At 45.0% G+C, this 13,876-nt stretch overlaps 2 protein-coding genes across 2 annotated transcripts; both read right to left on the bottom strand.

Annotated features, from left to right (window-relative positions):
* Positions 1–677: 677 nt before the first annotated feature.
* On the bottom strand, positions 678–3,197 carry LOC117139570 (V-type proton ATPase catalytic subunit A). Its single transcript, XM_033301977.1, has 2 exons — positions 1,946–3,197; positions 678–1,879 (listed from the first exon to the last, which is right to left on the bottom strand). Exons 1-2 carry the CDS (start codon positions 3,092–3,094, stop codon positions 797–799), a joined length of 2,232 nt encoding a protein of 743 aa, XP_033157868.1. The 5' UTR covers positions 3,095–3,197; the 3' UTR covers positions 678–796.
* Positions 3,198–3,414: 217 nt separating this feature from the next.
* LOC117139577 (V-type proton ATPase catalytic subunit A) lies at positions 3,415–7,614 on the bottom strand. The gene is made up of 5 exons (XM_033301989.1): positions 7,509–7,614; positions 6,252–6,350; positions 5,193–5,890; positions 4,107–5,084; positions 3,415–4,039 (listed from the first exon to the last, which is right to left on the bottom strand). The coding sequence occupies exons 2-5, from the start codon at positions 6,325–6,327 to the stop codon at positions 3,947–3,949; spliced, it is 1,845 nt and encodes a 614-aa protein (XP_033157880.1). The 5' UTR covers positions 6,328–6,350; positions 7,509–7,614; the 3' UTR covers positions 3,415–3,946.
* Positions 7,615–13,876: the final 6,262 nt, after the last annotated feature.

Below are 13,876 nucleotides of genomic sequence, written 5' to 3'. Positions count from 1 at the left end.
CAAGGGGTCGGTGGGCAGGGAGCGGGGGGTGGCGTTGCAGCGAGCGTGGTGGCGACTTGTACATATATACTTACATTTAATTTCCACTAATTGAATCGAAATCGATCTCTCGCTCCCTTGCTGCGGAAAAAAGCCCTTCACAGGGCCTTGACGTTTGCTTTTCCGATTGCGGCTGCCAGAGGTGTGAGCTGGGAAATTCGGTCCGTTTTCCCGTTTTGTCGGGGCGTGGCCGCTTTTGGCGCATTAACAAACTTTTCCTATAAATCAACCAAATTTTTTATAATCTCCTTTGCGTTCGCGCCGTGGTTGGGCAAAGGATTAACTGCGGCTGGCATCCACAGCTGGGGAGCTGGGTGGAAATTTTCAGAGCAGGCAGACGATGCACCATTATGGCTTCTAATGAGCAAAACGCGTCGGCGGGTAAATGACTTTTCACCAACTGGAAAATGATTGCGATAAGTTGGCTGCAATTACTACTCGATAATCGCTGTTCGGTGGCGGTTCGGTTCAATGTGGTTTCCTCTCGCATGCAAACGTAAGTACTTTTTTGATTATGATTATCTAATGTTGGCTTTGCTTTTATAATTTAATTAAATCGTAGTTTTACTAAAGAGTTCGTATAATATCCGAACAATTGTACATAAATATGTATATCTGTTATATATACATTTATTATACCATACAAATACAAATATTTCATCTTTCCTTATAACATTTCTATGACAGATGATGCACTTTAATTTTTAAAATACTAATCGATACAATAATTTAAGTCTTTACTTAACCCTTACAACTTCTAATAGTCCTCGACATTATCCTCTATCTCCCGGAAAGTTGAAAGGATATTGTCATGTAGCTTGTTCATGCTCTCCAGGACAGTCGCTTCGCCCAGCTTGGGATCAATGAACTTCATGGTGGAGAGCTCGTAAAGAATATGAGCGGCTTTTATCCGGATCAAGCCCCAGGTTACACGCGCCTCATTGTCAGCCGTATTCTGCACCGACAGGATGGCCGCATCATAGAAGGTCATCATGTTCTTCAGCATGCCAATGGTCTTGAAGAAGGGGCAGTAGGCATCGTATTGACTATACGAGTTCTGCTGCAGGAAGTCATCCTTCAGCATCTTGGCCACCTCGAGAGTGATCTTGTCCTCCTCGTTCAACGACGACTTGCCCACCAGTTGGACGATTTCCGCCAGGTCATCCTCCTCCTGCAATACCTTCTTGGCCTTGGCTCGCAGATGGGTGAACTCCGGATTGGACTCCTCGTAGTAAGTGTCCAGAGTGCGCATGTACTTGGAGTACGATTGCAGCCAGTTCACCGATGGAAAGTGCTTCCTCTGGGCCAGCTTCTTGTCCAGACCCCAAAAGACCTGAACGATACTCAGGGTGGCGGAGGTCACGGGATCAGAGAAGTCGCCACCGGGAGGCGACACAGCTCCCACAATGGACACGGATCCCTCACGATCGGGACTGCCCAGGCACTTCACCAGTCCGGCTCTCTCGTAGAAGGAGGCCAGTCGAGCTCCCAAGTAAGCCGGATAGCCAGCATCGGCAGGCATCTCGGCCAGACGTCCGGAGATCTCACGCAGCGCCTCCGCCCATCGAGATGTGGAGTCCGCCATCATGGACACATGGTACCCCATGTCGCGGAAGTATTCCGAGAGGGTGATGCCCGTGTAGATGGAGGCTTCTCGGGCAGCCACCGGCATATTGGAGGTATTGGCCACCAGGGCAGTCCGCTTCATAATCGACTCCATGGTGCCGTTGACCTCAACCTCAAGCTGCGGAAAGTCCCGGAGAACCTCGGACATTTCGTTCCCGCGCTCGCCGCAGCCCACGTAGATGATGACATCGGAGTTGGAGTACTTGGACAGGGCCTAGGGGTACAAGTGATTGGAATATAACAATTTTAAAAATAATATATATAAGATCAACCCTCTCACCTGCGAGATGACGGTCTTTCCACATCCAAACGCTCCCGGAATGGCGGTGGTTCCACCCTGGACACATGGAAAGAAGGCGTCCAGGACGCGCTGGCCAGTCAGGAGTGGTGAATTGCTGGGGAGCTTATCCTCCACCGGACGACACTTGCGTACGGGCCACACCTGGAGCATGGTGTGCTTCGTGACCTCGTCGTTGAACTCCGTCTCCACGATGACCTCGTCCACGCAGTAGTTTCCGGGCGGGGCCAACCAGCGGATGCGACCCTTGCAGCGGGGTGGTAGTATCAGGCGGTGATCGTGCATCATGCTGTTTTCGAAAACAGACCCGTAGATGTCCCCGCCGGTGATCAGAGCATCGATCTTTAATTTTCCGGGTGTGAATTCGTACGCAATGTTCCTGGGCAGCGAGGGCGTATCGATGCCCTTGGGCACGTATATGGAGTTGGTTAGTTCACTGATGGACCTCAATGGTCGCTGGATTCCATCGAAAATGCTGCCCATGATGCCGGGTCCCAATTCCACGGAGAGCGGTTTTCCCGTCTGGTAGACGGGATCACCCACGCTCACACCCGAAGTATCCTCGTAAACCTGAATGGTGGCCATGTCACCCTCCAGTCGAATGATCTCACCAACTAGCTGGGAGTGTCCGACGCGAACCAGCTCGTACATGGCTGCGCCGGCCATCTCCTCGGCATTGACCACCGGACCGGAGACTCCGAAAATGCGACCCATCGTCTCCTCCTCCTCTTCCTCATCCGACGAATATTTGTGCATATCAACCACCTGCTCGATCACAAAACCCGAGTCCTCATTCTTCTCCAATGCGATGTGAGCGCTCTTGTGGGATTGGTCCGTCGAACGTCTCATGTCCTTCAAACTGTCCTCGTCATTGACTGTATCGTGGGGGCTTTCCGGCTCGGCTGCGGGCTTGCGTGGTTGAGGCGGAGGGGGTACCGGATTGGCTGTATGGTCATTACGTTGGCAAGCGCAGCTGGGACATGTGCACTTCTTAGCCGGAACTGCTGGGTGAGGCATGGACCTTGGGTTCCCATCTTGGTTTACCGATCCCGAGTTGCGGGGTCTGTCTTCGTTACTTGCGTTACTGTTGGTGAACGAGGTGAGCGGTGCAACCCAGGACTTCTTTTCCATTTGGCTTAAATATATACAATTTTTCCACTTGGTACAATTTATACTAATATTGACAAATAAATAAAATCAATGCGGCAGAAGTTTATAGAATGACTAAGATGATGACTGCAAATTATATAGGATTTTAGACTATGCTTTTTAAAATATTCCCATTTTAGCTTTTTTAAAACTTTTGTTCACATAGTCAAGTATTTATATTCAATTAAGGTTTTAAATTAAAAAAAATATTTTGAGTTATTAACTTATTATCTTTTTATCGAGGTGACACATTTTTAATATCCATTCTGCTGCCAGGGAAATTCACTTTCAATTACATTAAATGTATTTGTTGTTGCACTTTATTCGTACATTTAATATTTCATACTTTAAATATTTACATAAATTTAACAAACAAACAGGGAGAAAACATGACTTTTTCACAAATAAACAAGAATTTCCATTCATTAAACAATAATACTATTTATGCATGCATTTGTATTTGTGTCTTTTATGTATGTGTTGTGTGTGTGCGCCGGTGTCCGTGTACTTTTATTCAAGTGTGTGTTGGTGTTGTTGTTGTAAATGGAAGTACATAGCAGGACGTAGTAGTTGTTGTTGCCTATAGTTGCCCCTCAAAGGGGCGGAGGGGGCGTGGTTAGGGGAAAGTATTAACCGCAGGCCGGAATGTTTACATCTCTCGCAGGCACCAAGAAGTTGTGGTATTTGTTGGACTTTTGTTTTTCATCGAATGCAGCACGGAATTGTTGGTGTTTGATTAGGCTTTTTCGGATGGTTTTTGACTGCTTTCATTTTTAAACGTTAACTATATAACAAATATAAGATTAGAGTGTAAAAGTAGGGCCAGCGCGGTCTCTAGTCCTCCAGATTCCTGAAGGCCTGCTGCAGGTCCTCGTGCAGCTGCTCGAAGTCAGCCTTGATCTTGGCCTCACCATCCTTAACAGGGTCCTGAAATGGATTGAAAAATGTTGTCACACAGTGTCTAGGTAATGGATAAATCTGCGTGTTAACCCACCTTGAACTTCATGGACGACAGCTGGTACATAATGTTGCCCATAGCCTCACGAATCACGTTCCAGGTGATCTTGTTCTCAGACTGAGCCGTAGACTCCACGGAGTGACGGGCCATGTCGTAGAAGTCGATGATGTTCCTCAGCATGCCCACGGTCTTGTAGAAGGGGCAGAAGCGATCGTACGAGGAGTAGGAGTTCTGCTGCAGGAAATCGTCCTTCAGCAGCTTGGCCACCTCCAGCGTGATCTTGTCGGTCTCGGCCAGAGAAGCCTTGCCGACCAGTTGCACGATCTCAGACAGATCCTCCTCCTCCTGCAGGATCTCCTTGACCTTGGTACGCAGTGGCACGAATTCGGGGAAGTTCTTGTCATAGAAGTCATCCAGAGCCCGCATGTACTTCGAGTAGGAGATGAGCCAGTTGATCGAGGGGAAGTGCTTGCGCTGGGCCAGCTTCTTGTCGAGACCCCAGAACACCTGCACGATACCCAGAGTGGCGGAGGTCACGGGATCGGAGAAGTCACCACCAGGAGGAGACACAGCTCCGACAATGGACACGGATCCCTCGCGCTCGGGGTTACCCAAGCACTTGACGCGACCGGCACGCTCGTAGAAGGAGGCCAGACGAGCTCCCAAGTAGGCTGGGTAGCCGGAATCGGCAGGCATCTCAGCGAGACGACCAGAAATTTCACGAAGAGCCTCAGCCCAACGGGAGGTGGAATCAGCCATCATGGACACGTTGTAACCCATATCACGGAAGTATTCGGACAAGGTGATACCAGTGTAGATGGAGGCCTCACGAGCAGCCACAGGCATGTTGGAGGTGTTGGCCACAAGGGCGGTACGCTTCATGATGGACTCGGTCACACCGTCGATCTCCACGGACAGCTCGGGGAAGTCACGCAGTACCTCAGACATCTCGTTACCACGCTCACCGCAACCGACGTAGATGATGACATCGGAGTTGGAGTACTTGGACAGAGCCTGCGAGCAAGTAATGGTTTTATTAGGAATTGTCTTTTTACGAAACTTGAGTATATGGAGGCTACACGAGGCAGCGCTCCTTAATATCTTAATTTATGGGACACTCACCTGTGAGATCACAGTCTTGCCGCAACCGAAAGCTCCGGGAATGGCGGTGGTACCGCCCTGGACACAGGGGAAGAGCGAGTCGAGCACACGCTGTCCGGTGAGCAGGGGGTGGTTGGCCGGCAGCTTCTCGGTCACGGGACGTGGCTGACGCACTGGCCACACCTGCAACATGGTGTGCTTGGTGATCTCTCCATCGAACTCGGTCTCCAGGACGACATCGTCGACCTTGTAGTTGCCGGAGGGGGCGATGTAACGCACTGTTCCCTTGGCGCGGGGGTTCACAATCATCTTGTGCTTGACCAGGGTGTTCTCATGCACCAGACCGTACAGGTCACCTCCGGTGATGTGGGAGCCGACCTTGACGTTCAGGGGGTTGAACTCCCAGCTGGCCACGCGCGACAAACTGGGCACGTTCACACCCTTGGGGATGTAGATGGACTCGGTCAGCTCGTTAATGTCCTTCAGGGGACGCTGGATACCGTCAAAGATGCTGCCCATGATACCGGGTCCCAGCTCCACGGAAAGGGGCTTGCCGGTACGCAGCACCGGATCGCCGACAGTCACGCCAGAGGTCTCCTCGTACACCTGGATGGTGGCCATGTCACCCTCCAGACGGATGATCTCGCCCACCAGCTCGTAGTAGCCGACGCGGACCAACTCGTACATAGCTGATCCAGACATGGCCTCGGCGGTGACGACTGGAATGAAGCGGTTGGTTGGGTTAGAGGGGCTATATTTCATTCATTAAGTTTTTTCTAACTCAGCCAAGATGAAACCTTTTCGGCCTTCATCATTTTCATTTACAACTTTTTACTATTAATGATACTCAATGATGTTTAGGAATGTAGAATTATAGAAAAAAGTTCAAAGAAACAAGTAATTAATACATTATTAAATTTATTAACATTTAATTTTGAAAAATTAAACCAAAACACAGAAGTGTAAGTTCTAGACTATTCATAAAAGTGAGGTTTCCAGTTTACAGATATTATTAACTTATTTTTATTAACTTTTAGATAGCATGAGTTAATCAGTTAATCAGTATAGACGGGTGCTTACCAGGACCGGAGACAGCGAAGACACGTCCATATTTGGACTCACGCTCCTCATCATCGAAACGCTTAAGGTTGGACATTTTGCTTTATTCTGTTTTTTCGACTGCAAAAGAAGGGAAAATAGAAGAGGAAAAGTGTTAAATGCTGGCTGCAAAAGGGCGAAGATAAATGTGAACATTTTCTTATCACTAATTTCTTGCTCAGCCCTCTGTCAGCTGACAAGGGGCAGGTGTATCTGCTACATTTACAGGTTAAGTTTTTGGAGAGTCCACGGCTCTCGATTTTTCGATTATAGGTTATAAAATGGTAGGTAAGCAGCTACTAATTTCGATTGATTTAATTATTTTTTAACTCCCCCTCTTTGATTATGCTGCGTAAAACTTTAAAAGCAGAGCTTTCGTTTCACGTGACAGAGCTTTGAAAGTTCGAAGAGAGCAATTAATCGCTACTAATCGCTAAATAAATAAAATAATAGCTGTGAAAACACACGCACAGGTTAACAAATTCAACGGAGGAATGTAAATGAAATGCATGTTTTTCAAAATATGCGGGTTTTCATATTTATCAGCAAAGAAAAACAAGAGAGGGTGGAGTGGGAGAGCAACTCTCCGCTCTGGCTCTCTCGCTCTCCATTCGAGTTCGAATATTTGACAATTGCTTTTGACGTTGATCACAAGACTACTGTCATTGCCGTCAGCTGACAAATGAAAAAAAAGTGGGTAAGGGAAATGGTAAAAATTATTGGGCCGCCTTTTTACGTCGCTCGTTCTCCATATTGGTTTTTCATTATCGGAATACGAATAACTCCCACTTCTGTTTCGAGTTTCGAAATGGGAGAGCAAGCGAGCGCAAGAGCGGCGGCGATCACAAGACCCGCGGTGCGACAGGGATGGAGCGAACACGGGGAAGGGGGTCAGCTGACAAGGCAAAATAATTTTCCACGCGCAAATTTTCACGTTTTCATACCGCACTTTTTTAAGCTCCTTCGAAAACTAATTGTTACTCGGCTTTTTCTGGGATTATTTTACTCAAGTGTGGACTTGTGCTGCACTTATTATCTAACACACTTGCAGTCTGTGTGCGTGTTTTCGCTCTGCGCTTTGATCGCTGCTTCGTCACTTTTCGGGGCGAATTCAAGGCGGATTTCAATGCCGCTTTCTTTCGCTAATTGTTTAAATCGCTCAGAACCGATTTCCAACCATTATTTATAGTTAATTATTTGCTTTGGGGGGGTGGGTGTGTGTGGTGTTGGGGGGCTTACTTTGCTGTGTCTTCGCGTTCACCTTGCGAACGTGTGATTGCTGCTTTTCTCCAACAGAACGAACTAAAACCGACTGAGCCGCAGAAATAAAACGTCGACGCTCGCACTTCGAAAAGCTCCCTACCGCAATTCGATTTCGATTTCGACCCGTGTGATCGCGAGCTTTCCGCGGCGAGCTTGCAACCGAAGTTGTGAGCTGATATCGAGTGCGAGCGAAGCTTTCGTCAATCGATGTGCGGAAGCGAGATGGAGCGAGAGCGAGCTAAAGAGCGGATGGGGTCACACTGGCTCGACGAAGTTCGTGGGTTGATTCTGAAGTTTTGGGAGTAAACGAGCTCTTTTCGAAGTTGTATGAATCCATTTATTAAGTCATTGATGATCAATCGGTATAAATCAAACTGCATATGTACATAAATATGTCAAAAACTTGATCAAAATGAATAAGAACTTTTTAAGTTCTACAGAACACAATATTTATTAACTCATAAAAAATATGCTTACATAGTGATCATGTTTAAACAAGGAATATATAGCTTAAATACAAAACCATCCTAAACCTGGCTTTTCATGGTGTTAAATGCCCTCAATAAAAATGGCAATCAATTAATTATACAAGCTATTAGTTTCCCTTTTAAATGTCCAGAAATGCAGTTTTAAATTAATCAAATGGGGACATTGGCCGGAGCGAGGGTCGACTAATAAGTTCACTAAAGCGCAACAACACGCTGTTAGCAATTATTTTAAAATGTTTATTTATCGTAGTTTTTTTTATTACCAATTTAAGTAAAAAAAGAAACTCACAGCGCTGGCAAAAACTTTGATTAAAATCCGCAACGTAAAAAGGTATTTGCCAATGATTTAAGTTTTTGCTGCCCTGCCCCTTTGTATTTTATCCATTATTCTTTCTTCCGTACATCTAGTTAGGATTCCACGTTTTCCCCACTTTTTGTGCGGTAGTAATCAATGAGAATGGAGCAGCGAAAAAGTTAAGATTAACCTGATCAGATTGTTTTTATGCTATACTTTTTTAACATTAAGTAAATAGTACAATATGCAGCAATTATCAGATTTCTTTAGCTGGATTCTCCTTAATGGCGGATTTATTTAAAGAGGAAAATGAATGTGCTAATTGTAAATGTTGAGAATATATAATATAATATTTAAGAATATATAACTAATAAATTGAGTCCATGATAGTTTTTTTCAGTGTCGCTGCACTCAGCTTGATTTAGCTAAATTTTCAGATTGCAGTCAGCAAAAGTGGCAACTACAACGTAAAGCCATGCTAACATAGAAGTCGAACAGCGAAAGCCTCTATGTTTCCGAGATGCGAAGGATGCGAAGGACACGCCAGGGCCAGAGGGTAGGTATGTGAGTTCTGGCTCCCGCTCTTTGCATAACTTATAAATCGATGACGTTGGCAGGCGAGAGCGCATCTCGAGTCGCAGCATTTGCATAATAAGGCAGCAGTGCACGTGGCATGAGGATCTGCCTGCGATTCATTGCAAATTTCTATCAGCCCTGGGAACGGGGATTCCCCTCACTGCAGATGTATGCGTGTGTGTGTGTGTGAGTGAGTGACTGAGTGTTTCGGATTCTGATTCGGTGTCAAAATGGCGCAGAAAAGTGCTCGACTGACTCTGCTGACTGCAGAGGAGCGCCAAAGTGGAATGAATTTGACACATCGAAGCTGGGATATGCACCCTTATCCACTCGATTCCTGGGCCACTTCCCAGTGTTTTTCATAGTATGTGAGTGTCGTGGATAAAATCCTTGTCGTGTTTATCACAGATATGCATTGAAATCAGCATTTCTGTCAACATTTTAGTGTGAAAAACTTCTAAGATGTATTCTTGTAGCATCGAAAACTTCGATTGCTAGCGCATTTCATTAAGCAGAATTGCAACTCTTTTTCCGAATTCACATACATATATATTTGAAAACTATTGGTTCAGTTAAGCATTAAGCATAAAGCATGAAATTAACATAATTTAGCGTTCTACTGACTTCCGTTCGCTGATTTTGATTCATTTTTGAGCTCCAGGCTGTGCTAACTTTTGCTCACAAATCTGCATATCATATATTTGCAATAACTTTATGCTCGCTGCGCGATATTTCGACTGCTATCTGCCTGTTTGGCTCGACCTCCATATAGATACATATATGGATAACTGTATACATTAAGTCATAACTTCATTTGGCGGCCATGGGCATTCATTTAGTTTATGTCTGTGCAACTCGCGTACCGCCCGTCGCCCCTCCACATCGCCGCCCATCTCGATAAATTCATTTGGGTCTTGTTAGGAAGGCTCGGAACCGCCAGCACCGCCAGCAGCCATTGGCCATTGGCTAATCTTGTTGCGCATTGCCATAATTTTCAATTTACATGCACCCAGTGAGACCAACTCCCCCCTCCCAACCAACTTGCCACCCACCTCCTCCCGCTTGGCACCAACAAACGGGAGCTATCCGGCGAGTCAGTCCGGGCGTAATATTGGTCACAATAAATTGACTGCAATGGCACTGCCATGTGTGTGTGTGTGTGTGCCGAATGTGGGTGTGTGTGTGTGCACTAGAAAATATTTAATACTCAGACATTTCTTTATTTACATTTTATAGTGGAAAGTGGATAGTTGCACCAAAAGTTTCTTTGCATGCATTATAAAAACCAAATGAAATGGCGCACATATTTATCAGCTTAGCGTTTTTCTTATCTAAAAGATAACACGAGCTGCTTATCAGCTCAATGGTACTTAAAAATGTGTAGATATCATATAAGCGGAGTGGTAATAATAGGCATGTATGTTTTGAATGCACTTTTTATATATTTGTAAGATATATTTTGGGTTGAATTACTATTAATCTGATGGATATTCATAGGCATCTTATAGATCTTAATTTATTTAATAGGTAATTCCCATTTTTCCCAGTGCACTGAGAATCGTGGCAGCCGTTGTCCTTCGCTTCCATTCGCTTGATTATGGCCTGTTACCGCACCTCGGCCCTCGGCGATCGTGCCCCTCACTACCCTTACCCTGCCCCATTTCACTGCAGTTGCATTAGGCATCCTCCCCCCTCCCCTCTCGCTCATCCAACGTGGAGTGCAACATTTCGATTTGCGCCATCATCGTGGCCATCGTGTCCTTTGTCCCGGCGTGCCTAATCATTGACACATTCATTGATGCATCCGAGCGCATTCTGGCATATTTACGAGCTGTCCTAATTGTCCCCAAGCAGATGCATCGCCCCCAGCACGCCCTGTTTTCTGGCTCAAAGGGTGCCAGCTCATTTGGCCTTTGGGTTCTAATGGTCGAACTTCTGCCTTTCGTTGGCCTTCATATGTGCGCATAAATATTTCAATTATACGCTAATTGACATAACCCAACGCGCTGGGATAGAATTTGTAATATAATTATATAATAAGCAATGCAACTACATTGTTAATCAAACAATTTAATTTGGTTTAAAATGGTTCTAAGCATATTGTAAATTTTAAAGAGTTTGTGATTCAAGGTATTGCAGGCGTCTTTTCTTATATTTGGCTGTAATATTATACTTTATTAAGTAAACCAAATTACTTTTAGTTAAGCCTTGTGGGCAAAAAGAAAGGATGCATTTTACCACAGCAAACAGGGCTAAGACTCGGCAAACGCAAAGAGCCAAACAACAACATGGCCAAAACTCGGGCTTTATCCAGGGCCAACAAGGAGGTCCAAGCTTTTGCTCCCCATAAGCAATAAACTTTTCCACACACACCCATTAGTTCATTCACATGGGAGACTGAAACTAATTTCCAAGAATATTGGAAATCCCCTCAAACTGCTGCACTATCGATCATTTAATGGTAAAATGCTAAACTAATTACTATGGTATAAGTACCAAAATAAGTTTTATGGTTCAATTGAATTTAATTATAAACCATACTCATAAGTACTTAAGATTTATTGTAATATCCCAATACAATTCGTTGATATACTCTTTTTAAAATTTTTTGAAATAGTTTAAAGTTTCTAACTCTAACTTTGGTTTCAAACACTGTTAAGTAGTATTGCTAAATATTAATTTATGCATCATTTTTGAATCGCAACTGATAGCCCCTCCTCTATAACGAGTTCTCAAATAAAGGCCATAAACCCAAATTGGAGAGCCACTCGCCATTCCCCACCACTCCTCCAAATGGCTCCCAAGCGTATGTGTGTGGTGGCACTTACCCTTCGACCCCCCCTCGCCAACGCCAGCCCCCAAGCCTGTGCCCAACTTCATCAGCGTTCGCTTTTCCAGTAGCCTCCAACCACCCCCCTCCCCCTTTGCAGTAGAAGCTGTGCAACTTGTGTGTTGCGCATTTCAACTTAACTGAATTATTAGCCGACTTGTGTAATTTATGATCTCTTAGTGCTGATACACCAGGCCACACGGCAGCGCCTGGCTTGCTCCCCTCTCTTAGGCAAAACCACCCCCACCTCCGCCACCCTTGTGCATTGCAGCCCCTTTAAGCCGGCGCCGCTGTTGCACTCTCAGCCACTTTCCTTAATGCATTTGCACTGGCCATGTGGGATTCTTGTTGCTCCTGCCATATTTGTCGTTGCTGCTCAGGCAATTTTCCAAAAACAATAACAGATACCACAAATACGCACACACACTTGCACAGAAAGAAAAGAAGTACTAACTTAAATCGGAGTACTTTAATTAGAAGGGCTTAGATTAACTAAATTCAATGGAATTCTACGTTGGCTATAACTCCACTTTCATCAAAAATTGTCTTATTTTTATTTTTGACTTTAGTGCATTTTATGTTTAGGCGAATTTCAACTGTTGACTGTTCACCTTGCAGTTGCAACTCACACAAAATCCAAAAAGACGGAGGCTGAGTCACACAAAAACTCGCTTTTTGAGTCCCAGTTGAAGCTACTTTTCGGTCTGGGACTGAAGCTTTTGTTATATTCATGCCATTGTTATTGGTCCTTGCAGTTGTTGTGGGGCATTGCAGGATTCAGATCCCCATGGATCTGGCATACATTTTTTTTTTATACCCTGCTTGCCAAAGATTGCAGCATAACTCATCCGCGGAAAGAAGGAAAACGCCGTGAAGAATGCGCACGAAAGTGTAGATGATGGAAATGCTCCTGAGCACGGTAAGTAAACAAGAGCTGGAATTTGGCTTCTAAAAATTAGGCTTCTTTAAATGCTTTAAAAAATTACTAATTTGGAATGACTTATTATGACTACAAGCGCTATACCATTTCATAACTAAAAAATGAGCTGGCTTTAATGAAAATATGCCATGAATTATATAGTCAAAATCAAGATGCGCTTTTAATGCTTGCTTGAACTCACATGCTGAGAGGGCATCGTCAAATGCTTTTAGGCCCAGACGAACTTTACTTAACCCCGAACCCCATTGTCCTGCGGACCGGCTGTCCCTGGACCACCATCCATTCTCCAGTTGGTTGAAAATGATTTATGACGCTGGTCGTAGGGATTAGCATATGAGACCAAACAGAGCCGCTTGTCCTGCCAAGACTCCACAACGGCTGCTCCAACTAAGCCAGTTTCCGTTTGTTTGCTTAGGCTAGAAAATGGACAAGATTTGGGCTAAAATCGAACCGGAAATGGCTAAGCAAACATGCATATACACGTATGTGGGCTAAAGTGTGCATATCTGAGTGTGTGTGTGTGTGTTTGTGTGCTGCGACAGGAAGGCGACTAAGGGAATGACCTGCAGTATGCGTAATTAACCTTTGACACGAACGGGTTAGGCCACCCTGCTCCTCGGTCTCACTCCTTCGTCCTGGCACATTCATATTTCACTTAACGCTTGGCCATAGCTTCGTTGCAGGTGTGTGGGGGCGAAGGGCAATGGGTAAAGGGCACAGGGAAAGGACCTGGCATCGCCAATTGAACTGTGAGCCCTTGGCCAAAGATGACTACGATTTTGCTCCTAATTATGTTTTCTTTAATCTGCATGATGAGCTTGTGTGAGTGCGGGGCGGTTGGGTCCTGCATAATCTCTTTCTAAGCAGCTGCGTACATGAGTAGTAGTGGCTGCTTGCAGGTCGTAATTTAAAGATAACTATGGCAAATCCTCAAATGACATTTTGTGTTCATTATACATGTTAGGCTATATGGAACATGAACGTCATTTCTGCCTCTTAAATAATTTATCTGCATCGAGAGGAGATTACGAATGGCACATTAAATTAAATAACCTACCTAAGAACAGATTCCGCTGAGAGTAGCGAAGAAATTCGATGACTCATAGAGGTCAGTAAATTATGCTACATATTTTTGTAGGTTTGTTTAAAACGTTAAAAACCTAGAGCTACAATGCTAATTCGCTAATAAGTAAAACAGTTACTTGTTAACTGGGT

The sequence above is a fragment of the Drosophila mauritiana genome, chromosome 2L (assembly GCF_004382145.1).
Source record: "Drosophila mauritiana strain mau12 chromosome 2L, ASM438214v1, whole genome shotgun sequence".
Lineage (NCBI taxonomy): Eukaryota > Metazoa > Arthropoda > Insecta > Diptera > Drosophilidae > Drosophila > Drosophila mauritiana.
Note: the sequence above shows the minus strand (reverse complement) of the source record. Positions and strands in the feature narration are given on the sequence as shown.